Source organism: Hippopotamus amphibius, chromosome 7, assembly GCF_030028045.1.
Source record: "Hippopotamus amphibius kiboko isolate mHipAmp2 chromosome 7, mHipAmp2.hap2, whole genome shotgun sequence".
In the NCBI taxonomy this organism is placed as follows: Eukaryota; Metazoa; Chordata; class Mammalia; order Artiodactyla; family Hippopotamidae; genus Hippopotamus; species Hippopotamus amphibius.
Genome location: NC_080192.1, coordinates 137,642,554 through 137,666,283, shown reverse-complemented (window position 1 = coordinate 137,666,283; position 23,730 = coordinate 137,642,554). Strand labels below are relative to the sequence as shown.

At 36.9% G+C, this 23,730-nt stretch overlaps 1 protein-coding gene across 1 annotated transcript in view; it reads left to right on the top strand.

The window, feature by feature from the left end:
• Nucleotides 1-22,187, top strand: part of DDX1 (DEAD-box helicase 1) — a 40,074-nt gene extending 17,887 nt beyond the window's left edge. Inside the window, exons 14-26 of the mRNA XM_057741430.1 lie at nt 7,197-7,257; nt 10,541-10,639; nt 11,440-11,529; nt 12,264-12,452; nt 13,121-13,172; nt 15,040-15,186; nt 18,051-18,142; nt 19,555-19,627; nt 19,783-19,855; nt 19,939-19,981; nt 20,727-20,822; nt 21,076-21,196; nt 21,848-22,187. Of these exons, the coding sequence (XP_057597413.1) occupies nt 7,197-7,257; nt 10,541-10,639; nt 11,440-11,529; nt 12,264-12,452; nt 13,121-13,172; nt 15,040-15,186; nt 18,051-18,142; nt 19,555-19,627; nt 19,783-19,855; nt 19,939-19,981; nt 20,727-20,822; nt 21,076-21,196; nt 21,848-21,978 (1,267 nt within the window). The 3' untranslated portion in view covers nt 21,979-22,187. The remainder of the gene's footprint in view (nt 1-7,196; nt 7,258-10,540; nt 10,640-11,439; nt 11,530-12,263; nt 12,453-13,120; nt 13,173-15,039; nt 15,187-18,050; nt 18,143-19,554; nt 19,628-19,782; nt 19,856-19,938; nt 19,982-20,726; nt 20,823-21,075; nt 21,197-21,847) is intronic.
• Nucleotides 22,188-23,730: the final 1,543 nt, after the last annotated feature.

Sequence of the window (23,730 nt, the reverse complement as noted above, 5' to 3'; positions counted from 1 at the left end):
GGTTGTTGTGTTTTCGTTGTCATTTGTTTCTAGATATTTTTTGATTTCCTCTTTGATTTCTGTAGTGATTCCTTGGTTGTTTAAGAGTGAATTGTTTAGCCTCCATGTGTTTGTATTTTTTGCAGTTTTTTTCCTGTAATTGATATCTAGTCTCATGGCGTTGTGGTCTGAGAAGATGCTTGATATGATTTCAATTTTCTTGAATTTGCTGAGGTTTGATTTGTGACCCAAGATGTGGTCTATCCTGGAAAATGTTCCGTGTGCACTTGAGAAGAACGTGTAGTCTGTCGTTTTTGGATGGAATGTCCTATAAATATCAATTAAGTCAAGATGGTCTAATGTGTCATTTAAAGCTTGTGTGTCTTTATTGATTTTCTGTTTGGATGATCTGTCCATTGATGTAAGTGGGGTGTTCAAGTCTCCCACTATTATTGTGTTCCTGTCGATGTCCCCTTTTATAGCTGTTAGCATTTGCCTTATGTATTGAGGTGCTCCTATATTGGGGGCATAGATATTTACCATTGTGATATGTTCTTCTTGGATGGATCCCTTGATCATTATGTAGTGCCCTTCCTTGTCTCTTTTAATAGTCTTTACTTTCAAGTCTAATTTGTCTGATATGAGTATTGCTACTCCAGCTTTCTTTTGACTTCCATTTGCGTGGAATATCTTTTTCCATCCCTTGACTTTCAGTCTATATGTATCCCTTGGTCTGAAGTGGGTTTCTTGTAGGCAGCATATAGAAGGGTCTTGTTTTTGTATCCATTCAGCCAGTCTGTGTCTTTTGGTTGGAGCATTTAATCCATTGACATTTAAAGTGATTATTGACATGTGTGTTCCAATGACCATTTTCTGAATTGTTTTGGGTTTGTATTTGTAGGTGTTTTCCTTTTCTTGTGTTTCCTACTTAGAGAAGTTCCTTTAGCACTTGTTGTAAGGCTGGTTTGGTGGTGCTGAATTCTCTTCACTTTTGCTTGTCTGGAAAGCTTTTGATTTCTCCCTCAAATCTGAATGAGATTCTTGCTGGGTAGAGTATTCTTGGCTGTAGGTTTCTCTCTTTCAGGACTTTCAGTATATCCTGCCATTCCCTTCTGGCCTGCAGAGTTTCTGTAGAAAGGTCAGCTGTTATCCTGATGGGTTTTCCCTTATATGTTGTTTGTTGCTTTTCTCTTGCTGCTTTTAATATTTTTTCTTTGTGTTTAATTGTCGTTAGTTTGATTAATATGTGTCTTGGTGTATTTCTCCTTGGGTTTATTCTGTATGGGACTCTGTGCTTCTTGGACTTGGTGAATTATTTCCTTTCCCATGTTGGGGAAGTTTTCCACTAGAACCTCTTCAAATATTTTCTCAGACCCTTTCTTGTTTTCTTCTTCTTCTGGGATGCCTATAATTCGAATGTTGGTACGTTTAAGGTTATCACTGAGGTCTCTGAGGCTGTCTTCTAATCTTTTTATTCTTTTTTCTTTTTCCTGCTCTGTGGCGTTTATTTCTCCCATTCTATCTTCCAACTCACTTATTCGTTTTTCTGCCTCAGTCATTCTGCTGGTTATAGCATCTAGAGTATTTTTAATTTCAGTTATTTTGTTATCCATTGCTGTTTGTTTTTCTGAGTTCTTATGAACTGTTTCTTGTACTTTCTCTATTTTGTCATCGAGATTTTGTATCATTTTTACTATCATGACTCTGAATTCTTTTTCAGGCATTTTTCCTATTTCCTTCTCATTTATTTGGTCTTGTGGGTTTTTTTCCTGCTCCTTTGCCTGCATGGGATTTCTTTGTTTCCTCATGGTTGTCCAAGCTTTTGGGGTTACTTGTCCTGGTGATAGAGGTGTTTATAGAAGACTGTCCAAGCCTCAGATTAATGTCCAAGTATTGGATTAAACGAATATTCAGTCTAGGAAACACATACATGTATAAAACACACAATTATTGAATCCGTTAGGACATAAGGCTCTAGAAAGACCTGACAGAACCCCAGTGTGCTATCAGATATTCAAAGAGAAAGCCAGCAGAAATTGACAACTAAAACAGAACAAATCAGAGACAAAAGCAAAAGCAAACAAACAACAAATAACACCCTACACATACAAACATCAATCCAGGGAGATTTTGTAAGCTAGGATCAAATATAGAAATGAGCTGGAGTACCACCAGAGAGAATGGAGAGTCTCAGAATGTAATTAGACAACTGTACTAAGAACTAAGATAAAGACAAAAGCCTAATATTAATACCAAGGCAGTGCATCATCTGGAGAATAGAGCAAGGAGTCTGAGCAGACCGATAGTGTTGCTTATAAGTATGTTAAGATAAAATACACTTAAAATGGCTGGAAGAAAGGGGAACAGAAGAGCGTAATGTGGTTGGAAATATGCAAAGAAAAAGAAAAGAATAGAAGTGTATAAAAGAAAGGGATGAAAGGAAAGTATGAAAGATATTTTGTCCGTACTACCAAAAACTTAGCTAGATATAGAAGTATATAGAAAGGCAAAAAAAAAAAAAGAAAAAAAAATATCCTTAAAAAATTATGTTGTAAAACTTGTAGATCCCTTAGGGCTAAGATCGTATTTAATAAATCAAAAAAAAAAAAAGAGAGAGAGAAAGAAAAAAAGAAAAAAAATCCAGAACTGATCCCAGAATGGACCAGTTCAATAGGTATTGATACTACTATTTCTGTTTCCTTAGCGTCTCAGCTGTAAGTGTCCTTCTCCTTGCCTTGGGTTTTTTTTTTTTTTGCGTTATTCTGTGACCAGCAGAGGTTCCTTTATTGTTCGTCTGTAAGCCTCGGTGTGTGGGGAGGGAGAGGGTACAATAGTGGCTCCTTCTCCTGGGAGTGAGTGAGCAGTGGTGCACTGTTGTTTCAGTCAGGCTTGGAGGTGCCTGTTGCAGAGGGCGCTGGTGGCTCAGGCGTACACAGAAAGTCTTAGAGTTGGGCCTCCCTCGGGGTTTTTTCTTTTTGATGCTGGTTTTTTTTTTCTCTCGGCAGCCTCCCTGCTGCTGGCGTTGCAAGGAGTTTTAATCTAGCCCCGCCCGAGCGCCTGAGGGTGCTTGTTATCCCTGAGCGCCTTAGGTGGCCTGCAGGGCGTCTCTCCACTGCCTGTTGCAGAGGCACCGAAAGAGAGGGAGAGGCTATGCGCGCGGCTCCTCCCCCCCGCCCGGGAGCCTGCAGCCTCCAGCCGCCATCATGGCCGGGCAGCTCTCAGGGACCTGCACTCCTCTCCGCGGACCTCCTCCTTCCTGTCCTCTCGGTCCGTCACCCTACCGGCAACAATGTTTCTCCCCCTGAACCAGCTCTCCGGTTCCCACGCTCCCGCTCCTGGACCCTCCGTTCAGCCGCGGATCGATGTCTCGGTCCGGGAACGCTGAGCTGCGCTGCGGACCCTCCGTATGTTTCTCACTCCCTCCCGTCTGCCACAGCTCCGCCGCTTCCCCCTCTTTGAGCCCTCGTAGATGCCTCCCTACCGGCTATGTCGGGCTCCCCGCGGCCCTTTCTGGTGTCTGAGGCCGTCTGCTGGTGTTCAGCTGGTTCTCTGTGGGAATGACTGTGTCCTTCCGTGCATTCCCAATGCATCTGTGGAGAGGGATGCACTCCACGTCTCTCTACTTCGCCGCCATCTTTTTCTCCTGGCAGGTGGATTCTTAACCACTGCGCCACTAGGGAAGTTCTGTCCCTCCTTTTTAATGTTGATCTTTCTTATAAGTTAAATTTATTCAGGGATTAAATTTATACCTAGTAAAACTTTTTAGGTAAAAAAAATTCCTAATTTTGTCCTGAGGTTTGATGCATTTCACTCTTTCAGTAGCTATTTGAATACCTACCATGTGTGAAGACTTGGGCTAGGGATCAGGGTATAACAAGGAGAATTCATCTGTGCTTTTATAGAATTGTGTGCGGGAGTGTGGAGATAGTGTGGAGGGGAGAAAAACAACCAAAGGAGTGTGATAAAATGCCTTAAGGGTGCGACAGGGAGTCATCACAAGAGTATGTCACCAGAGCATCTGCTTTTACTGTAAGGGACTCAGAACTCTTCATGAGAGAGTGTTTTTGGAAGAATGTAAAATGCTACTATAAGTTTATTTTTGTGCTCTAATTATGTGTAAATGTTAAAATGCATCTGGACAAAGGCTGGAAGGGAAGATGGATGATAAATTCAACTTATTTGTTAAGATGGTAAAATTGTGTTACTCATTTCAGTATTCAGTACAAATGAGCCTTCTTTTTTGGACACCTAGCTCAAGTCCTGGTGTTTCTGTGAAGCTAATTCACTGGTACCACCCCGGTCCTTTCTCACTTATTGGATACTGTGTTTGCCTTCCCGTAATCCCTGCTCACTGTCATGTGTTAGTGTTCCTTGTTTTAATTTTTATTTATTTATTTATTTTTATAAATTTATTTTATTGGCTGTGTTGGGTCTTTTTTTTGCTGTGTGCGGGCTTTCTTTAGTTGCGGTGAGAACAGGCTACTCTTTGTTGTGGTGCGCGGACTCCTCATTGCTGTGGCTTCTCTTGTTGTGGAGCACGGGCTCTAGGTGCGTGGGCTTCAGTAGTTGCAGCACATGGGCTCAGTAGTTGTGGCTCACAGGCTCTAGAGCGCAGGTTCAAAAGTTGTGGCGCACAGGCTTAGTTGCTCTGCAGCATGTGGGATCTTCCTGGAATAGGGATCGAACCCGTGTCCCCTGCATTGGCAGGCAGATTCTTAACCACTGCACCACCTAGGAAGCCCTAGTGTTCCTTGTTTTGAATGTGCATAGCTTTACTTGTGCCAAAGGCAGGAGCTGGTCTTTTATATTCCTCAACCCTATAGTGCTTTGCACACAAGCATAGATTGTTATGTGTATGTGTAGTTTTCTTCTGCTAAATTTGTAGAAATATACCTGATTAGGAAGGTGGATAAGAGTAAAGTTTTGTAGAAGAAATGATAGATTTAGGCCCATAGTTATCGAATCTGGGTACTAAGGGATCTTATTTAAAGATACAAATTTATTGGTGTCTCCTCTGGATATTCTGAATCAGATTTTCTAGGGAATAGGTTTTAGAGCTCTTCTGTTTGCTTGTCTTTCAAGGAAGGACAGTACCTCTTCCAGGTGATTCTTCAGTGTAGCCAGTCTGGCATCTGGTACTGTTGGATTTAGGAAACACAAGTGCTCTAGAGTGGTAGGTGGTTAGGGACTATGCCAAGGTAATGGACATTCACAGACTAGAAGCCTTTTTGTTTTGTTTGTTTTACTATCCAAATCACTTACGATGACAGGAGGCAACCATAAAGCTGTTTTTTAATCAGTCATAGAATTTACGAGACTCAGTGTTGACACCATTCCACTTTCTCAGTATTTTATGATATTTTTTAAATGATTGATTAAATAAGAATAAAATTGACAAATGAAGATAGTTTTGATTAAGTTATCTGGCTGCCTCAGGAAGTAATTTTGTCTGCTATTTATAAAAAGGAGACAACCTTTTGTGAATAGCTATAGAGAGATATAATTCACATATCATACAATTCATTCTTTAAACTGTACAGGTAGTTTTAGTTCTTATTATATTCACTGAATTGTGCAACTTCCAAACCCAATTTTAGAGCGTTTTCATCACCCTCAGGAGAAACACGACCTGTTAGCAGACATTCCCATTTCCCTCGAACCTTCCTATCCCCGGGCAGCCACTGATTTCTTTTCCATCTATAGACTTGCCTGTTTTGGACATTTTATATAAATGGAATTGGACAATGTGTGCTCGTTTGTGACTGGTCTCTCTCACTTACCATAATGTTTTTAAGGTTTATCAGTGTTGTATATCAGTACTTAATTCCTTTTTATTGCCAAAAAATAGTCTGTTGTATGCACATATCACATTTTTATTAATCCATTCACTAGTTGACAGACGTTTGGGTTGTTTCCACTTTTTGGCTACTGTGCAATGACCATTAGTGTACAGATTTTTGTATGGACATACATTTCCATTTCTCTTGGATGTATATACCCAGGAGTGGAATTGCTGGATCATATGGTAGCTTCATGTTTAACTTCTTCAGGAACCACCCAGTTGTTTTCCCAAGTGACAACGCTGTTTTATGTTCCTACTAGTAATGTGTGAGGGTTCCAGTTTCTCCACATCCTCACCTTATTACCTGTCTTTACAGTGACAGCCCTCCTAATTTGTATGAATTGGTATCTTATTGTAGTTTTGGTTTGTATTTCCCTAATAGCTAATCATTGAGCATCTTTTCATGCGCTTACTGGCCTTTTGTAATGTCTGTTCAAATCCTCTGCACATTTTCCAATTGAGTTGTCTTTTTATTGTTGAGTTGTAAGATATATATATGTAGTATTATGATTAGATATATTATTTGCAAATATTTTCTCTCATTCTTGTGGGCTTTTTCACTTTCAAGTGTCCTTTGAAGTACAAGTTTTTAATTTTGATGAAGTCCAAATTTATTTTCTCATTTGTCGCTTTTTTGTTTGTTCGTGTTTTTATGGTGTCGTAAGGGACTTTGCCTAACCTGAGATCGTGAAAATTTACTGTTATGTTTTCTTCTAATAGTTTTATGGTTTTAGGTCTTATATTTAGGTTGGTGATTTGTTTTGTGTCCGTTTTTGCGTGTGGCCTGAAGAGTAGGTTTAACTTCATTCTTTTGAGTGTGCACGTCCATTTGTTCTAGCACTATTTGTTGAAAAGACTATTCTTTCCCCCCATTGAATTATCTTGGCATAAGGCAATCTTTTTAATCTAATCTTTTTGGAAGTATTTGGAATGAGAAAAATTAAAACACAAAAGAATATTCTGTGAAAAGTCAGTCTCCTTGCACCCCATCCCCCAGTTTTTAGTTATTGACCTGAAGGCAACTTTTAAAAATTAATATTTATATACCTAAACCACGTGTCAAAATCTGATTGAAACCAGATTTGGGGGCACCTGGAATTATCCTAATATAGAAAGATGTATAGATATAAAGATATATAGATGATGTTTTCTGGGTTCCAAGCTTTCACATTCTCCTCAGTTACTGTACCATGCATTAGCATTTTATATAGCTCCTGGAAATGAAGTGCCTTGTTTCTTTCCTTCTCCAGACTTTTATTGTAGATTCTTTCTCAGTTATTCAATGTTAATATCCACCTCCCCAAAATTGGAAAGAAAAAAACAATAAAGCAGGCTTTACTCTTTGCCTACATTATTATTCTGGTATTTATTTCAGGGAGCTTCTGATAATTGGAGGTGTTGCAGCACGGGATCAGCTTTCTGTTTTGGATAATGGGGTAAGTTGTACTTTTAACTTTTAAAAGTTACACTGTGTATCGTCATTTTGGCAATATAGTTCTGTTGTGTTTCAAGAAAAGTCAAATGAGGTGGAAATTAAAACAAAGTCAAAAGAGTGTGTATATGTTCAAAAACATCTTACAAGCATGGCTTTTCTTTTCCCAAAAGTATACAGCACAGTAGTCTTTTCCAAACACCTCATGTAAAATTCTAACGTATGTGAATTTTTTTTGGTTTACCTTTTGAGCCCTTGCAAATTTCCTTCCCTTTTCATGCATTGAGTCATTTCTTCTGGGAATAATTGCAAAAGAAGAAACTGGAGTTAAGAATAGAAATAGAGATGAGGTGGATTGCAGAGAAGGTAGAAGTTTTGGCACTGATCCTTGGGAAGGCTGAAGGAGGGTAAGGCAGTGGTTCCAGTAGGTGGGAGACAAGTTCAGGTTTGTGTAATGGGAAGTCTTAAAGGCTGTGCAGTTACCAAGGACGAAGCTAGGACTGTGATCTTCAATTACTCGGGAAGAAGTTAGGGAAAGTCTTAACTGCTCGTCAGTTCAAATACAGGTAGAGCTTCATAAAATATTTTGTATGTATGAAGTAACTTTCTCCTTACAAACTTCTCGTCCATTTCCTTCCCTAAATATTTTATCATTTAATCTAAACCACCTGATATTGAGTCATGGTGAGCAAATATGTTCTCCCTCCAGTTCCTTTGGTGCCGCTGTCAAATGAAATTTTATGCTGAATGATTTCGATTTGACCTGATGTGGCATATAAAAACAAGGAATTGTATTACTGTACTTAATACTCTACTAAGATAGTAATATTGCTTTGATATGTTCTTATTTGATGGGTTATATTTTAATGGTTATAAGAGAGATTTAACATGTTCCTTCTCTATCTTGGTTCTTCAAACTCAAATTCACTTTCCCCATAAGTTATTGTTTCTTAACTTACAATTTTCAGTTACAGAGCTTTTAGGGAATTAGATCTGCTTTTGCCAGTCAGATCTGAAATTTGGTACTGGCTGAAGCTAATGGCAAAGTAAAGGCAGTATTATTCCTTAGCTCTCCTGGCAACATTCAGTTCCACGCTACTTAGGGGATGCAATATATTCTCTTTCCGCTCTTCTTTCTCTCTTACATTCTCTACTTCTGTTATCTCCCACCATCCTCTGGCTCACCCTTGGCCCTGTGTTATGTCTTATGCTGGGGGAAGAGAATAGAATTACTTAATTTTTTTAATCTTTTAAAGTTGTACAATTATGCAACGTGCAGTTAGGCCTGAAGAAGTGGTTGGTGCTGTTATCCAAGTCATATAGATATTTCTCTCAGGCTTTTCCAATGTGACTGTTTTTAAACCTGAGAGACTGAGTTTCTGTTTTTATGCTGACTACTTGCTGAAATTGAGGAGGGAGGAAACTCGCAAGGTGGGTTAGAATCCTTGGTAAAGAGACAGTCTCCATAGAACATAGGACCAGAGTGGCGTTGTATTCGTTGCTGTGTCCAGCATGGTGCTTGGCACATAGTACATTCTTAATGCACTGAATGGGTTTTGTCTTCGTATTTTCAGACAGTATTTTCTGGATTGAACTGAGACTTGCTTATAGTTATCAACACAGTTGAAACAGTAGCTTCAGAAATGTCTTTCATTTTTTATGGGAATATAAATGCCTTCTATTGGATCGAATTAAAAGTCCATTCAGCACAGTACTTTTCCAGTTTTTCAAGGGGTGAGATATTGAAGTAATGAGACTACAGTGATAACTTTGTTAGGAGATAGTTATGTTTTTAGTCGAGTGGAGAACACAAGTGAAGAAAAAGTGATTTTTTTTTTAATGCCTGTTGATAAAAAGTAGAAGTTTTGAATTGTCTAATTTATTGAATGATTTTATATAATACCTTATTGTGCTTACACATGTGTCCATATACACACTTTAAAAATACTTATCCGTTATGGACTGCTTTCTAGGAGTGGGCCAGGCCCTGCTAAATGCGTTATACACATTTCCTTCAAACGTTAAGTAATTTGCCCCAGATCTTACAACTCGCAGGTAGAGCCCATGTTCCTAATCACTATACCATGGACTTGATTAAAAGGCGTGTGTGAAAATGGAAAATGTTGTTAATTGTGTGTACTGGTGTGGGGCTCATTATACTGTTCTCTTTATGGGTATTTGAAAATTTTTATAATAAAAAGTTAAATAAACCTGTTCTTATTTGAATGAGACCTTTTCTCATGTTTGGACTTTGAGTTTGAATCCCAGTTTGGGTACTTACATCTAAGTTCTTGTGACTTTAGAATTCTAGACTTCAGTCTCCTCATTTAAAAATAAGAATAATGATAGTAGTGTTTTCCTTAGTGGTAACATGAAATGATACAGTACTTGTGAGACATTAGCACAGTACCTGTTTGTTATAAGCACCTGACAAATAGTAATTGTTACCATTTTTTCTGGATTAGTCAGGTCTTCATCATTATTAATTATAACCAAATTGATTAAGCACCCCGCACACTAGGCATCAAATGCATTACATACCTCGTCTCTTAATTATCACAACTGTCTTGCAAAGCAGAAAGCATTACCCATTTGAAAAATGAGAAAATTGAAACGAAGAGATTAAATAAGTTGAGGTCACACAGCTGGGTAATAGTGGAACTTGGATTTGAATCCTGATGTAATTTCAGAGTTCCTATAAATTCATTTGATTTTTCACTTGGAAAACACAAATTTCATATATTAGATTGTATATAACAGTTTAAATCAGTTGCCAGAATCTTTTTTTTTAAATTAATTAATTAATTAACTTATTGGCTGTGTTGGGTCTTACTTGCTACGCACGGGCTTTCTGTAGTTGTGGGGAGCGGGGACTACTCCTTGTTGTGGTGCACTGGCTTTTCATTGTGGTGGCTTCTCTTGTTGCAGAGCATGGGCTCTATGCTTGTGGGCTTCAGTAGTTGTGGCGCATGGGCTTAGTAGCTCCGCAAAATGTGGGATCTTCCTGGAACAGGGATCGAACCTGTGTCCCCTGCATTGGCAGGCGGATTCTTAACCACTGAGCCACCAGGGAAGCCCCCAGAATCTTCACATTAATTTCAAACTAGATACAAGTTTAATAATATAGCATTATCTAGAATTCCCTTTTTGCCAGTTTCAAGTTGACTTTGACTACGTCAGTATGCATGTTTTTATTGTAAGTAGGCCATTGTTAGTTGCTTTTCTAAGGTGATTATGATAATAGTTCTTCAGTTTTCATAAGGTGCTTTTTTTTGGATTTTTCTTAGGTCGATATAGTCGTTGGCACTCCGGGAAGACTGGATGATTTGGTGTCAACTGGAAAGCTGAATTTATCCCAAGTTAGATTCCTGGTCCTGGATGAAGCTGTATGTTAAAATATACTCATGCTTTTTTAAAAAAAATTTGCATGTTTTTGGAGATAAAATACGTGAAATGTTGAAGAAAAAATACAGTGCAGTCATGATCCCAATACCTAGAGAGAAACATTGTTACCAGTTTGGTCCAGTATTTTCATTCACTTCTTATATTTATAATAAATACTATTTTGTGTAGTTGCAGTCAGGCTATGTGGAATCTGGGAAATCTTTTTTTTTTAAATATGGTACATAAGTGTTTCATGTCATTATTTATGAACAATTTTCAAAGGCTGTCTAATGGTCTCTTTTATGCATACTTCATGGTTTATTTAACCACCCTTATTACTAGATATGTAGGGTTTTTTTCCCAAATAGTTATCTTGTTTGTACATACATTTTTTTTTTAACACGTTACAAATTACGTTAATGTGTTTTGGGCTCTTGAGATATAGTTTCAGATTGTTTTCAAGATGAAGTAGTTTTTCAGCATTGAAGGTTTTTATTTTTTCATAATAAAGTCATATTTTTAAGGAGCTGTGGTGGGAGCTGTTGACTCTTGTGTTCATTCTAAAGTAAACAGAGTATGGTTTTTGAATTATTGTCAACTTTTTCATATTATAATCACATGGGCTTTAAAGTTGAATTTACAACTTATCTTTAAACATCCAATGGAAAATAATTATTTTGAAAATATGGAGATATGTGTGTATATGAATTAATTTCCAAAGCTTATATTTTGTGATTGATTTAGGAAAGAAAGATTTAGATACTGATTAAAAAGTGTATGCTTTTCTTTGCTTCTCATGCAGGATGGACTTCTTTCTCAAGGTTACTCTGATTTTATAAATAGGATTCACAGTCAGATTCCACAAATTACCTCTGATGGAAAAAGACTTCAGGTATAAAATAACTCATGCATCTTAAAATACATGTAGACAGTCGTTAGGTGTTAATGCTTTTTTTTTGTTTCACATTCACATTTTAGTGTCTTCTGATTAAGTTAACAACTGTTTGAAACATTTTCTTCATTACCTGGTTAAATACTACCCACAAAAGGAACAGTCTTATGAGCTGCTTTTAGAAATAAAGGTGAAGGGAATTCGAGGAAATTACTTAGGTGTTAACAGGAGACTATAAGTAAAAAATTTTTAGTTGTTGTTTTTTTTTCCCCTATAGAGCATTTAGGGTGTATATTCAAGACTGCTGCTTCCTCTTTGAAGGAAAAATGTCTTGAGCTATTGAAAAACAGTTGTTTCTTTAGTAATTATTTCTTAAAATTTTACTGTTTCTCATTCTGTTTTCTTAAGAAGAATTCGAGAGGTAGAGGCTTTTAAGAGAAGGGGATAAATAGTAACTTACGACTTTAGATTTTTAAAAACCTTTTCATCTTACTTAGTTTTTGTAGGACCTTGAGGAATAGATGGCATGATTTCTGTGGCAGTGAGGGGACTGAAGCTCAGAGAGATTAACCCGCCCAAAGTCACATCACTAGTTGTTGCTACAGAGTCAGGTATTGAACTTGTCTTAGATTCCAGGCTTAGTGTACTTTGTGCCCCATATCTGTATTCATATGCTAGAATCATTATTATTATAAAATAAACGTTTGTCTAAATTTTGGTTTTTCTATTCTTAGGTGATTGTTTGCTCAGCCACTTTGCATTCTTTTGATGTGAAGAAACTGTCTGAGAAGATCATGCACTTTCCCACCTGGGTTGATTTGAAAGGAGAAGATTCTGTTCCAGATACTGTCCACCATGTTGTTGTCCCAGTGAATCCCAAAACTGACCGACTCTGGGAAAGGCTTGGGAAAAACCACATTAGGGTAAGTACCTTATAACATTCACATTTGTGTAGAGTAAAGCATTCATAAACTAGTTTAGCCTTGAGCGCTTCGTAATGCTGAAAGCAACCAGACATTGTACCTTTAGGAAAAGAGAAGTCTGGCACATTGACCAGAAAAGTTTAGGTCTGTAAGGTATGGAATAAGTTACGGGCTCATGCTTTACTTTTCTCTCTATATAAAGTCACTTTTGTGGTCATCTTCCTTGACATAATTTTTGTAAATATATAGGATTACCTGTGTGTGTGTATCTAATTTCTGATACAGTGATCTCTATTTTTAGTAGTATTTTAGAATCTTCTTGATGTGCCTTATTTACCTAAATATCAATTTCATGAGTCTATCTTCTCACTTTTTTCACCGTTGTTAGATTTACCTTTATATAATAAGGATATGCTTATTGTAAATACACAATGTTCTAAAAACCACTTTTGCATTTTTATTATTATATTTAAAATTGACTAGCCTTAGACCTATAATTAATAAAAGGTGTTTCTGAATCTGAAGAATGGTTTTGCCTGTAGATTATAAAGACATATATCTGAAATGCAGTCTAAAGTTAGATACAGTTCTCCCTTGAAAAAAAGATACCTGTTCTGAATCATTACTTAACCCCTCCCCACTTCTTTTTTATCCTCTTCTTTTGATAGACTGATGAAGTACATGCAAAAGATAACACAAGACCTGGTGCTAACAGTCCAGGTAAGTTAGAGGAGTCAATAAAATGTGTCGAAAGATTTTGAAAATGAGTTGATCTGTCTTACTAAACTTATGCCACATCTGCTCTCATGAAGGGACAGGAAGTCTGAAAATAGAAGGAACGAAAATAATTTAAAAATAGGGGGAAAGCTGATACCAGTCAACTTAGAGGAATATTAATTACTGAATTTAAGCTGTTAATCTCCTGGCATCTAAATCACAAATATTTTGGATTATAGAATTCTCATTTTTCCAGGAAACCAGCAAATTTCTCTGGCTGCAGGTTATATTTTAGCCCTGAATTCTAAGAGAAATGTCATGTGGATTCTTCATATTTGGCAATTGAGTAACAAAGAAACATGTCTTTAGCTACAACCCCGTGAAAGATACAGAAATGATCCTGAGATGGGTTATTGATTCTTTTTGTGTGTGGTAAAGTAGGCATAACATAAAATTTACCATTTTAATCATTTTAAAGTGTACAATTCAATAGCATTGAGTACATTTCTACTGTGAAACCATCACCACCATCCATCTGTAGAACCTTTTCATCTTCCTATACTGAAACTCCATATCATTAAATATTTATCAATTTTTAAAAAGCCTAAAATTAAATTCTGATTCAGTGAAGATGCTTCTGTGTAGAATTGAGACAGTTTGTATCAGGTGCATAGTATTTCAAAGATATATGAAGATGCAACATGATACAAGGATAGTGCTTAGAGAACCTAGAAGAGATCTGAAACTCATTAGGCCACATGTCTGATATCACGTGTCTCAGGTGGATCATTGGCAAGGGTTAGACTGCATTTTGTTCGTGGTTGGCTTCACCGGTAGATTTTTTTTTTAAGAACTTTTATTGAGATACAGTTAACATACAATAAACTGCATATCTTTAGAGTGTACAATTTGTTTTTGTTTTTTTTTTCTTGTTAGTAATGTGTATATGGCAATCCCAGTCTCCCAATTCATTCCCCCTCACCGGTAGATTTTTGAGAAGTATCTAGAAGGTGAATTATCTGAAATTTTGATTAACGAGTTCCTTTGAATTCATTTTTATGTGCAGCTCCAAATTTATAAGGTTTATTTTCAGCTAGCCTTATTGTTGGTGAGGAGCAGACTCTGATAGTCAAAGTAATGTATCATCCCACTGTTTGAGAATGCATTTTATAAAATAAAAATTTTTACTGCTTCATATATTTTTCCTTGTGAAAGTTTTGCTTAGTTTTTACTAATTAGAGATGACCAAAGAGACCTTAGAAATATGTTGGGTTAGAAAATTAAAGTTTTTCATTAGATAGTTGCGGAGTAGCTATAGCCCAGCTTCACACTGAAAGATAGACATTTGGAGGATGGCAGCTAAGAAGTTACTACCTAGGTTTGATGTAAAAGTTTTATTTCATAGAGTGAAGTATGAACTTTCTGGTGTTTAGATTGATTTAGAAAATACATTTATTATTTTTTAAAGGAGTTAAAAGTAATTGAGTAAACATTTATTGAGCATTTAGGGAAGTTAAGGCAAGGCAGAATATGCTTAGTTTTCAGTGAGAGATAAGAACAAAGTTTTGTTGTGGGTATGTCTGTGTGTGCGTGTGTGTACATGTGCATTTTCCCTTATAAGAGATATGGTTATGTGTGTTTGGGTATCCCATAAACTGGCATAAAAAAATTAAGAGAAGTAAAAATAAATGAGCAAGTGGATAATCCCATCATTTCACCCTTTTTGTTTCTTAGTTTTGTCTATAAGCCTCGTATCAAAGTAGAGTTTTTTAGGTGAGTTAAGCAGTAAGTCTGTGGAATTATGTGTGGTTCATGACAATTTCAGATTGAAATTCTGTTGGTTTTTGTTGTTGTTATTGTCTTATTCAAGAGATGTGGTCTGAAGCTATTAAAATCCTGAAGGGGGAGTATGCTGTCCGGGCAATCAAGGAACACAAGATGGATCAAGCAATTATTTTCTGTCGAACCAAAATTGACTGTGATAACTTGGAGCAGTATTTTATGCAACAAGGAGGAGGTAATGTTTCCTCACTTGAAATAAATTGTGTTTATTTCCTCACTTAATAGGTTATTAGTCTTTTGTTGATGCAGTATAGTGTACATGCCCAGAATTTAAAGCAATGATGTGCGTTATAAGCATCTGTGCTTATCCAGTATTTTTCCATATGATAAGCCCTAGGAAAAACAGTGAAATAATTTTCCTCATAGGTACAGTTTCACTACAGTGAAGATGAATCACAGCATTCTAAGGCCCTTATATCATTTGGAAGAAGGGTAAAGTTTTTGATTAATGTTAAAATTTCAAGTGTAATCATTAAATAATAGAATGTATATCTTCTAAACCAATAAATGAGGAAAAAAACCTTAATCTGGAAAAAAAAATAGTTAAGAAAGGAAGAGGGGGGACATGAGAAAAAGCAGAGCAGTTAGCAATTATAGAGTAATATGGCTGGTGGGAAACCCGAGCACATGAGTGAGCGCTGTGGTGTTTACCATGGACTGAAGTCTTCTGATGAAGAGCACGGGTTGTTAGGCTGGATGAGGTATAGCCGTATGCTGTTTATAAGAAACATGCCTAAAACCCGAGGACATGGAAGGATTGAAAGGAAGGGGAATGAAAAAATATGTATATATGTCAGCTACAATATTAAAAGACAGTTGGTCTAACTGTATTAATAGAAATGTCATAGACTTTAAGACAAAAGTATTACTAGAAATAAAAAGGGTCACTATACGATGAAATAGTCTACAAGGACTAGATGACTAATTTTATGCTCCTTATAATTAACCTTAAATATATAAATAAACCTGAAAAACTGTTCAGTATAATCATTCATTAGAGAAATGCAAAATGAAATCACAGTGTAATACCAGTGTACACTCATTGGAATGACTAAATTAAAAATACTTAAAACACCACATTTTGGTGAGGATATGGAGAAACCAGAGCTCTCATAATTGTTGATATACATACAGTCACTTAGGTAAAAGGTCTTACCACAGTTTTTTATACAATTAAACATCGCTGTCTTATGGCCTGGCAATTTAACTCCTAGGTATTGACCCAAGATAAGTGAAAACATATTTTGACGAAAGATGTGTGCAAGATGGTCTTAGCAGCTTTATTTATAATGGCTCCAAACTGTACACTAAGAGGCCATTAATAGGAGAATGGCTAAATACTTAAGAATGGAATACTTACTGCTGAGCAATGGAAAAGCATGGACTGCTGATTGACACAGCAGCTGTGGGTGAATCTCAGAAGCATGCAGAATGGAAGAATGCTTACACCAGAGTATATGCTGCATGATTCCATTTGTATGACGTTCCAGAAGAGTCAGAACTAATCTATGATGGGAAAAAACCAGAACAGTGGTTGTTCCCAGGAAGGTGGGAGTGCGGATAACTGGGAAAGAGTATGAAGGACTTTGTGGATGATACTCATGTTCTGTATCTTGACAGGGCTTTGGGCTACATAGGGGTATCATTTGTCAAAACTCAGCAAGTGTGCACTTAAGATTTGTACATTTCCTTGTATGTAACTTTAACCTCAACAAGAAAACAAAACAACCTAAACAAGTACTGCACTCTAGTTAATGATATGTGTGCTGAGCTGGGTACTGATATCTGCAGTTTACATGGAAATGCATCAAAAATATAGAAGTGAGTTGATAGAAGGATAAAGGGGTAGATAGGTACAGGGTAAAACAAGTATAGTGAATGTTAATGGTAATTTTTACTGTATATATTTTCCCAACACTTATTATATTTTCAAACATAGAGCAAAATGGAAAGACTTTTCACAATGACTATTGTTACTCTGGTCTGGACTGCACTGTTTTTTGTTACTGTGTCTACTTGAAGAGTTTCTTTTTTAGGATTGGCTACCACCGCACCTGCCTCTAAAATACCACTTCTCCATCCTTCCAGTTTGCTGCTTCTAATCTGCTTTGGCCAGGAAACCAGATAACTAAGTTGCTTAGAGTACCTTGAGGAGGGCAGGCTTGTGGACATGGCCTTTTAGTAAGGGCATGAACTTCATAATGCCTATTTTGGTTCTTCCAAGAATGATCTCTTGTGTTTACTTTTTGGTTCTTTGCTTTTACGTGGGTTAGGTGAGGTCCCTGATGTACACAGGAACTACTACTGCAGATTGGGAAAGGTTACTTAAAATGTCCTTCAGAACAAATCAGTTTTAATGCTCATGGAGTTCATTTTAATGGCATTTCACCTAGGACAGAAATTGTGTTAACTATGGTTTATGACAAGTTGGGGTATAGATTTCTATAGAATTATATGGTACCATTGTAGTCTAAATGTTATTGTTTTTTTTTAACTCCATGTATCAAAACCCTATTCCAAACCCCCTTTTCTGTAAGTTCTTTCTCCTCTCTCTTCACCATTTTTCCAATAGCTCAGGATCAAACTGAATCGCTTCTGACTTCTCTGTCCATCTGTCCATTTTAAATTAATTAATTAATTAATTGGCTGCATTGGGTCTTTGATGCTGCACAAAGGCTTTCTCTAGTTGCGGCGAGTGGGGGCTGCTCTTCATTGGGGTGTGAGGGCTCCTCATTGTGGTGGTTTCTCTTGTTGTGGAGCATGGGCTCTAGGCGCACGGGCTTCCCTAGCTGTGGCACACAGGCTCAATAGTTGTGGCTCACGGGCTCTAGAGTGCTTGCTCAGTAGTTGTGGCACATGGGCTTAGTTGCTCCGCAGCATGTGGAATCTTCCTGGAGCAGGGTTCAAACCTGTGTCCCCTGCATTGACAGGCAGATTCTTAACCATTGCACCACCTAGGAAGTCCCTGTTACTGTTTTTTTAACATAGTCTTAGGCATAATGTTTTCCAGGATTAACTGTTTAATGTGCTTTTCACTAGGACCTGATAAAAAGGGACACCAGTTCTCATGTGTTTGTCTTCATGGTGACAGAAAACCTCATGAAAGGAAGCAAAATTTGGAAAGATTTAAGGTAATGATATTTAGTTGACTGCATTTCTTTAATTTTGTGTCTAGTTTTAATCAGTTCCAGTTAATATTATTAAAGCAATTCTTGTCCTAGAAATTTCAAAATATTGGGTTGGCCAAACAGTTTGTTCAGGTTTTCCATGAGATGTTATGAAAAAACCCGAATGAACTATTTGGTCACCCAATACTTCTCTTTTGGTGTATCCTCATCATGGCAGGCTACGTCATCCTTAACAGTTAAGTGGTAAATTGCATGTTCTCTGTCAGCACAGCACTACTGTGATAGAATTTTCAACTTAAGGAAGTTTTAGTTAAATTCTTTCAGGTAGATATTTTTAAGAGAAGCATCATTAGATAGTTAAATCATGTCTGTGAGCCTTTTGTTTGTTTGTTTGTTTTAATAATTTGTACGAATACGCATAGGGAATTTAATTTGGAGATTAATTTAAATGGGTATCAGAATATCAGAATATGGTTTTGTAGAATTAAGTATATTTTGAATTATTTGGTGTAGACTGTCCCAGTTATATGCTTTCAGCACATGGACAGGTTGTATAGCTCTTGGTGTGGATGGGTAGGGCTTGAGCCATTTAGAACTCAAGGTCAGTGGCCAGAACTCAAGGTCAGTCGCCTCCATCCACAAGTATCCTTATTGTTTATCACAGTGTGTTTACCAGTGTATAGTAAAAATAACATTTTTCTCTGACCCATAATATGAAAAAAGGTGGGAAGTACTGGTCTTAGGAATTCTGGATTATGTTTCCATGCTGAGTGTAATGGGTGTGGATCTTAGAATATATGTCATGGCCTCATTTTAGCATTTGTGCTACCATTCTCTATCCTGGCACATAGTATTGGACCAGAAGTCAGTATGCTCTTCACCCCCTCCAGATCTCGGACTTTGCTGTGCTTTGAGGCACAAGTGACATCTGAAGGCTAAAGTGTACATTCTTGGTTGAGAACACTAGGGACCCACTCTCTTTAGGGTTTTACCTGTTGTCACAAAAAGTGTAACCTCAAGGTAAAATATCTAGTATTCTGAATTATTTAACACAAGGATATTAAAATGTTTTACATTTTATTATGTTTTACATTTTATTCTCTTATCTGTCTTTTGAATTACCAGTTAGGGTTTCTAAAGATAAAGCTAAATTTTAGCAACGGTTTAATAACTTTTATGTAAGAAAAGCAAAAATGAATCCAGTCATTGATTTATTCACCTTAAATGTCATATTTCAGCAAATTATAACTTAAATGCAAGACTTGTTCCAATGGATTATGAATGACCGGACCTCTAATATGATACTAATAATACATTAGTTATTAGAGGTCTCATTTAGTGGAAAGATGGTATTTGTGTTTAATTCTTAGTACACATACTAATAACTTCCTTTCTCTCCTCTCTGTTCTCTTTAGAAAGGAGATGTAAGATTCTTGATTTGCACAGATGTAGCTGCCAGAGGGATTGATATCCATGGTGTTCCTTATGGTAAAAAAAAAAAGTTTTTTTGCTTGCAGTTTGAATTTTATGGAATTCAAAGGAAACCATTGAATATGTTTGAAATATTTAGAGCATCAAACATTAAATATGTTTGAAAATTTTAGGAACTAATGACAATTGGTAATAATTGTTTTTATTTACAGTTATAAATGTTACCTTGCCTGATGAGAAGCAAAACTATGTTCATCGAATTGGCCGAGTAGGAAGAGCTGAAAGGTACTGCCATAATTTTTTTTTCCTTTTTAAATTTTTATGCTTCAGGAATAAAGTCTAATAAAAGACTTAATAACATCTTTCAGGATGGGTCTGGCCATTTCCCTGGTGGCAACAGAAAAAGAGAAGGTAATCTTTTCAGTGCTGTATTATATTCATAGTTTGTATTGTCATTTTAGATGTTGGAAATAAAAAGTTTGATTTTTTTTCATTTACATTGAATTCAGTTGCATACGGTATATAAATGAACTTTTTAATGGCATCTTTTTCTCTTTATCCATTGAATGGGTGACTACTAGCATGAAGTTTAGAAAGGAAAAATATAAAATGTAATTTTCCCTGGTAGCATTCATGTAATTGTTTTCACTGAAAAGTATTGCCATAGTAGACTTTTTATGAGAGAGAGGGTTAACTTATTAATTTGATATAAATTATACAATAATTTGATATGCATTTACAGAAAAGTTGCAAGAGTAAGGAACTACCACAAACTCATTGCCAGACTATCTGTTCATTTTGCTTTTTGCTATTTGCTTTTTTATCTTATAGAAAACATTTGAACTTTATTCTTGATACTAATCTTGATATAGCATTCTCCAATATTTACCTTTCTTGTTATTTTTATCTGAGAATTCCTTTCTATAATTGATGTCTGTTTTAGAAAAACTTTTGGATTTCTCTCAAAAAGAACTCTTTCAGAAGACCTAGTTAGTGAGCTGCTAATGGTGGTAGTAATTGGATGACATCCCATTACCTGCACTCTATTTTTTTGTGCTTTGAGGACATAAACTATTAAAAAATGAATTGAGAACAAAGATATCTAGCATTTTTCAGTCTCCATACATGTTAATCTTTTTTCTTTCCTTTTATATAGGTTTGGTACCATGTATGTAGCAGCCGCGGAAAAGGGTGTTATAACACACGACTCAAGGAGGATGGTGGCTGTACCATATGGTACAATGAGATGCAGGTAAGGCTCACAAAGTCTTATTAAAATATGTAAGAACAGACTGCATTTACCTACAAAAGTTACATATCAGCTCTCATCTGTTTGTGAATTATGAGAAGCAGTGAGTAATTATGTTATTGTATTTTATAAACTGTAACTTGTGAGTTCATCTCTCCAGAAATCTTACTTCGATTTATACTAAGTATTATAGCTTTCCTGGTTTCATTTAATGCTGTTAAAATGCAACTCTGTCAATTTCCTCTCTCTTTCTTAGTTGCTGTCTGAGGTAGAAGAACATCTGAACTGTACCATTTCTCAGGTTGAGCCAGATATAAAGGTGCCAGTGGATGAATTTGACGGGAAAGTTACTTACGGTCAAAAAAGAACTGCTGGTGGTAAGCTTTGAATTACTTTTAATTCTATTTTAAATGTGAATATGTCCTTTTTTGAGCTTCAGTTTAAGAAGAGAGCATTTCATTTCCTTATGTTAAGTGTATATTTTTAGCATATTAACCATTCCCTCCTTATTAGTCTTATAGCACTTGGTTCATACTTGTCTTGCAGCATTTTTTATTGTGTGATCTGTATGTGAATGGACAACAGCTTAGCTGTTTTCTCTTGAGGTGTTAATGTCATAAGAGTAGTTGAAAATTCATGCAATTACTAGGAAACAGAGAGAATGACGGCAATTTTGAACAAGGGGTAACCCAGGATACTAGCTGTTCCCTTTGCCTGCAGTGCCTTTAGCTCATTCCTGAAATTTTTTTAGAGATTCAGGCGAAACTGGTGGTTTCTAAACCAAGGAAATGAGGATGGGGGAGGGTCTGGTAGGAGTATTGGGACAGCTGTTAGTAAGGAAGGTCTAATCATTTATTTTAATAGATTTAACATTTTTAAAACTCAGAGTTTTGGAGATAACTTGCCCAGTAGTACATTTTTATTGCTAGGAGCAATGTTTAAATTGATATAATTGAGCCAAAGTGTTGCTGACAAGTTATTTCAAGCATGTCATTTATATTAGTTTGTGATTTGTGTGTGTGATACAGGTGGAAACTATAAAGGCCATGTGGATGTTTTGGCACCTACGGTTCAAGAGTTGGCTGCCCTTGAAAAGGAGGCACAGACATCTTTCCTGCATCTGGGCTACCTTCCTAACCAGCTGTTCAGAACCTTCTGATTTTAACACACACTGAATAAGATTTGAATAATAAAAGCCTGTAGTCTTAAAACTCTAAAATAGTTGTACTGCTTCCAAGCAGCAGTATTTATAGTAACTTAAGCTATAAATGCTAACTCTTGCATGTCAAGAAACATCAGTCTTAGGAATTCTTCATAGAATGGCAACCTAATGGAAATAATAAATTCGATGACTATATTTTCATGAAAGTTTGTGTCTTATTTTAAAATTACTTTATAGTTTTTCAGGAAAGCTCTGGCTTTACGAAGTAAAGTTTATGGGTATATGCATTCGGCAGAGGGCCTATGTGGAGTTTTCACAAGAAGTGGTCCTAAATGGAGACAGTCTTGAGATGGTCACGGTTGCTTTGGTGTATGTTGAAGCTAGAGAAGAGTCGTGACAAGAAGGAAAAGTGGATGATCCCAAGGTGGGAGGACAGCTGGTTAGTTTGCAGGCCTGGAGTTTTTTAGGGAGTTAGAAAAGGTTCTGTGTCTAAGGACTCATGACTGATTTGGTGATGGTGACAGTGAAGATGTGTTGCTGAAGGTTTATCTTCTTTTTAAGAACCTTTCTTTCAAGATGATACATGCTGTAAAGATAAAACTATGGTGATGTCCCTCTAGGTCTGAAAATCAAATTTAAATGCAGTTCTTTGAAACATATTTCCTCAAACCCTCTTGCCTAAAATACCAGAAGGAAAAGGGAAAATTTATATAGATACAATTGAATTGTTGTTTTGCGCCTTTTGACTCTTAGTTTATAAAGTAGTTTCTCTGGGAAAATTATTCTTGCCCTAGAGATTCCTTAAGAGCATAGGCTGTTATAGTTTCTTATGTGATGGTTTTTAAATCTTTTAGCACTGAAATATTTTCTTCAAACAAAATCTTGAGTGAAATTCAGTATGTAAGCAGTGGGAAAACCATTACGTAGTGTATTGAGTCATAGGTTATGTGACATGATTATGAGGATTCCATTCTTTCACTTATATCTAGGCCGCCGTCTTTAGAGATTTCCTGGAGCTGCCATAACCAGCCTCAGAGCTGTGCGATGACAGCTCCTGGCCGTGTTCGTGTGCGTTAATCACTGCTTTAGAAATGAGTTTTTAATTGACAAATGGTAAAGAAAGGACTTGAGATTTAGAGCATTTAAGATTGGAGCTGGAAGGGATCTTCCTGATCTTGTTCATGTTCTCGTAGGTGCAGAAGCTGGGTTTCCAAGAGTACATGTTCACACGGCCCGGTGGGTAGAACTGGGACCAGAACCTGGGTTTCCTAGTTTCAGCTTTTACTCTTGGATCTCCCTTTGGAAGACGATTCTCAGGTCCAAATGGGGAGATCACAGAGGAATGTTGGATAGAGCTAGGAGCCTGTGGAAGGGGCTGTTTGGTTTTTCCTCTTCTAATTACTGTCCAACTGCAGTTACTCAGGCAACAGAGTTTTTAAAAGAGGAAGCGACGGGTAACCAGGCTAGCGGAGGGGTTGCCTGGAAACCTGACTTTCCACTCACATCACCATCAATCCTTCCCTTTATGCTGGGTCCCTGCTTCCAGGTGCCCATTCCTGAGGCCTCCAGTTAACGCTGAGGATATGAATGGTTGTTAAAATCTGGTTGCGCTGTGGTCACTGAGCCCTGAGAGATGCTCGTTGCCCCCTCCTTCCTGTCAGACATGGAGCCTCCTGAGCTTTCGTTGGTCCTAGATTGCCTGGCTGGAGCCTGTCCCTTCCAGGTTCTGGTCAGTGGGGTACGAGATGG